This window comes from Hippocampus bargibanti, linkage group LG05 (assembly GCF_051943395.1).
Source record: "Hippocampus bargibanti isolate YZ-2025 linkage group LG05, ASM5194339v1, whole genome shotgun sequence".
Classification (NCBI taxonomy): Eukaryota; Metazoa; Chordata; class Actinopteri; order Syngnathiformes; family Syngnathidae; genus Hippocampus; species Hippocampus bargibanti.
The window spans coordinates 28,497,066-28,500,987 of NC_142738.1; the positions used below are offsets into that span (position 1 = coordinate 28,497,066).

At 46.0% G+C, this 3,922-nt stretch overlaps 1 protein-coding gene across 1 annotated transcript; it reads left to right on the forward strand.

Annotated features, from left to right (window-relative positions):
* Positions 1-1,239: 1,239 nt before the first annotated feature.
* Positions 1,240-3,624, forward strand: slc10a3 (solute carrier family 10 member 3). The gene has a single exon (XM_088996548.1). The coding sequence runs from the start codon at positions 1,651-1,653 to the stop codon at positions 3,052-3,054; it is 1,404 nt and encodes a 467-aa protein (XP_088852674.1). The 5' UTR covers positions 1,240-1,650; the 3' UTR covers positions 3,055-3,624.
* Positions 3,625-3,922: the final 298 nt, after the last annotated feature.

The following is a 3,922-nucleotide window of genomic DNA, read 5'->3' on the forward strand; positions in this document are numbered from 1 at the left end:
CGAGGCGTGGCCTAACATGGACGTGAACTCCCCGGCACCGGGAAAACAAGACCAGTCCTTAGCACCTGCGGGATCCAGCGGTGAGTGGGGTCTCGGCCTGACGCGGGCGCGGCACGCTCGTCGTGGACGTGAGTGCGACCCTTCTCACACAATCACGTGACAACGCATGGCTCGACGTGGACATTGCACTGCCAGGCACAGGGTGGAAATGAGACCGGTCCGTTGTACCTGCGGGATCCGATGGTTGGTCGGGTCATTCTGTCACGGTTTGCAAGGTGGTGATGGTGGTTGTGTTTCCAAAAAATGCAGGCAGAAGGGAGCAGCACGATGTATTTGACAAATTGTATTAAAATAAAGTCAGCAAAAACAAAAAAACAAAATCTAAAACATCTGAAGTCATCTGAACAGAAAAGTACAAAGTATCAAAGAAAACCATGAGTAAAAATCTGCCAAGATGGAACAAACCTGACAGGGTGTAACAAACACATTCAATGACCCGACACGGAATGGTTGTTTAACTGCCACTGATGAGGACGACCAACACCTGTGCAACTGAGGGCGGGGCCATCAGCGCTATCCGTTGGCCTCCAACCAGGTCGTGACAACGTGAGCTTCATTGGAACTAGCTTTGTGCCAATATTGCCCAGCACACTCAACGAAACCTAGTAAAAAGCAATGTTTTCTATTATGAAGAGTTCAAAGATGCTTGTGCGCAGCGCTTTTGAGATACTGTGTGATCAACCTGCCATTGGTGACCGTTGATCTATCATGTCTGTTTACTTGTGAATCGGTGCATGAGATAGATGATGAAAGAGTACAGAAAAGTAAAGAAAACAAAATTTTCTAGGGAATGGTATTGAGCAAAACGTAGTTTTTTGTTCTTGTTTAATTATGAGTGTGTTAGTTTTTGTTGTGAATATGCATGAAATGTATTTCACGAAAAATTGACTGTGGAAAGTAGGATAAAGAATGACACACATAAACACCACCTTTGCTAAACCATCAGTAATGTGGCGTGTCAACATAGCAACCGACTCAAAATATTAAGCCTCCGCCCTTGTAATCCAGTCCATTATGCTTTTGTCGTATTCACATGTGTTCAGTTACAAACTTAACATTGCTATCCCAAAGAGGCTGATCAAATTTGTTGCCTAATATATAAACATTGTTATTCAAAAGGCAATTGTTGAAGTTTCAAACACTATTGTCTTTAAAGATGTTTTATTTTGGAAATCACAAACCGGAACTTCCACTCAACGCAAGCGACCACTGCATATGATTGTTTAAATTTGCGAAAGATTAAATATTACGGGATATGTCTGTTGTTCGAGTCGGGCATTTTTGCGGCGACAAGAGGGAAATGACCATCTGAAAAGGGGAACCTGCATGTCTGCTGCATTTTCTGTGTTCTCTTGTTGATGCGCACGTCTCAGACTGGGCTGGGCGGGGTAATGTTTGGGTTCCGGTATGATGGCCGCTATGATGAAACGGCAGACGGACGCGATGTCGATCCCTAATTAACGCTCTTGTTTTACACCGGAGACAACAATGACATTGTTTTACGTCGTGTAGCAAGAGCGTGGGAGGGTAGAGAAGGAGAGGCTGCTGGTGAAGGAAAGTGTGTCTCTGCGGCGCCTGTCGTTGATTACAATGAGGACGCTTTTAACGTTCTGCTGTTTCTTCCTTGTTACCGGCGAAGCAGACCGGGCGTGGATCACGGTAAATCAGACTGTCAACCACAGCAACCCCTCCAGTTCAACGGCGGATAGCAGCAGATACATCGCCATTGGGGACGGTTCGTCACATGAATTCGAGTTTCCTGAAAACACCAAGGGCGTGATTGTAATCTCCAGCCAATACCGGAATCACGGCAACGGCCGACAAAACTGGAAACATACTGTCAAAGTGCGCTCCTTCGACCCAGAGGTCCTCTCCATCTTGAATGTGACAGACGGTGGGCATGCGGGACCTGCAAGGAACTACATTATCAGTATCCACTCTGGTTTCCCAGGAAGGGCTCAGCTTGAGATCCAGTTGTTGGAAGAGAACCAGGACTCAATGCCCGTTCTGATCGAGCAGAGGACAGATTACTGCATCGTGGTGGCACCGGGGAGTGATGATCCCGCCACACAACTCATCCAGTCAAGTGGACTGTCCCATTTCTCAGAGAACCCTGTGCTATTTGCCCTGCTTCCCCTCATCTTTGTCAATAAGTGTGCCTTTGGCTGCAAGGTGGAGGTGGAAGTATTGAAGGCGCTGCTGAAAAGCCCCGTGTCTCTGTTTCTTGGGGTGCTGGGTCAGTTCCTGGTGATGCCATTGTACGCATATAGCGTGTCTCAGCTGGCCTTGCTACCCAAAGCACTTTCACTGGGCCTGGTGATCACATGCTCCGCCCCGGGTGGCGGAGGTGGATACCTTTACAGTCTACTGCTTGGAGGAGATGTCACCCTGGCTATCTCCATGACTCTGGTGTCCACAGTGGTGGCGGTGGCAGCCATGCCTCTGTCATCAGCTCTGTATGGACATCTGCTCGGGGTACATGCGGCCCTGCATGTGCCATTCATAAAGATTCTTGGCACCCTCCTCTTCATTGCCATCCCCATTTCTCTAGGAATGCTGGTCAAGCTACGCCTGCCCGCCCTCACGCGTGTCTTGCTCGCACTCATTAGGCCCTTTAGCTTTGTGCTCATTGTTGGTGGCATCTTTATGGCCTACCAAATGGGCGCATCCATACTGGCCAATGTTAAACCTCCCATTGTGGCTGTCGGCGTGACGGTGCCTTTACTCGGATTGTTGGTAGGAGCGCTTCTAGCTAAGCTGGCTGGCCTGGCACCACCACAGAGGAAGACGGTGAGCATTGAGGTGGGCGTCCAGAACAGCTTGCTGGCCCTGGCCGTGATGCAGCTTTCCTTCCGCCGGGTGGAGGCTGACTTTGCGTCACAAGCTCCTTTCATTGTGGCCCTTTCCAGCACCTCTGAGATGCTTCTCGTAGTTCTGGCATATTACACCCAACACAGGTTGTGTGGACCCACTGTCCCTAGAAGTGACACCTGATTGTTGCTGCAATTTAAAAAAAGAACATTCTACACCAACCTGTGTATGGGGTGCTCGGGAAATACAAAACAAACAAAAAACAGCTTAGACTGTTTTGCATGCCTGGTGGTTTTCACTAATGAAGAGGACGGTTGGCAGACATTTTGTATCCTTCCCTTTTCACATTTCTATAAAAAAACAAACAAACTCAATGGCCTTATCACTTCCAGAGCGGGATTCGTCTAATTTCTGTGTATTTATGCTGTAACATTGTGTACAATTCCCAAGAAAGAATTACCTATCTAAGAGACTATATTTTTCTACTAAATAACGTTTCTAAACAAATTGCAGATTGATTTGTACCATGTTTACAAGCAGTTCTGTGTCTTAGCCAGTGGTGGGAAAAATGCAAGCCAGGGGTGTGGAGGCTTTTGAAGGTTTGTCTTTAGAACGAAAAAAATGATTTTTGAGTTCTTTGCTATTGATTGTGTTTGCTGGATCTATGTATCCACATACTTGAATATCAAAGCGACAAAATACAATAAAATATGACAAAAGAGCACCCTTTACAGTCTGTGTGGTTTAACAACACAACCTGCACTTTATTGTAAATTTCCCCATTGTGGGACGAATAAAGGTCTTCTGATTCTGATTTCTGATTGGGCTACATGTAGCTGTATGTTGTAAGTGAAAATTCATGCTAGGGATATAAATGCACTCCTGTTCAAATTTTTGTGACAAAATTTGGACAATATAAATCATTCAAAAGATTTCCAGCATAAATCTAACCTATAACCCAAAAATATCTATTTTAAAATATTTTCCAGGGAGGAAGTAAAAATATGTGGTTGCATGTTTCCTCTCAACAGCAGACAGAGCTGTTTTCAAA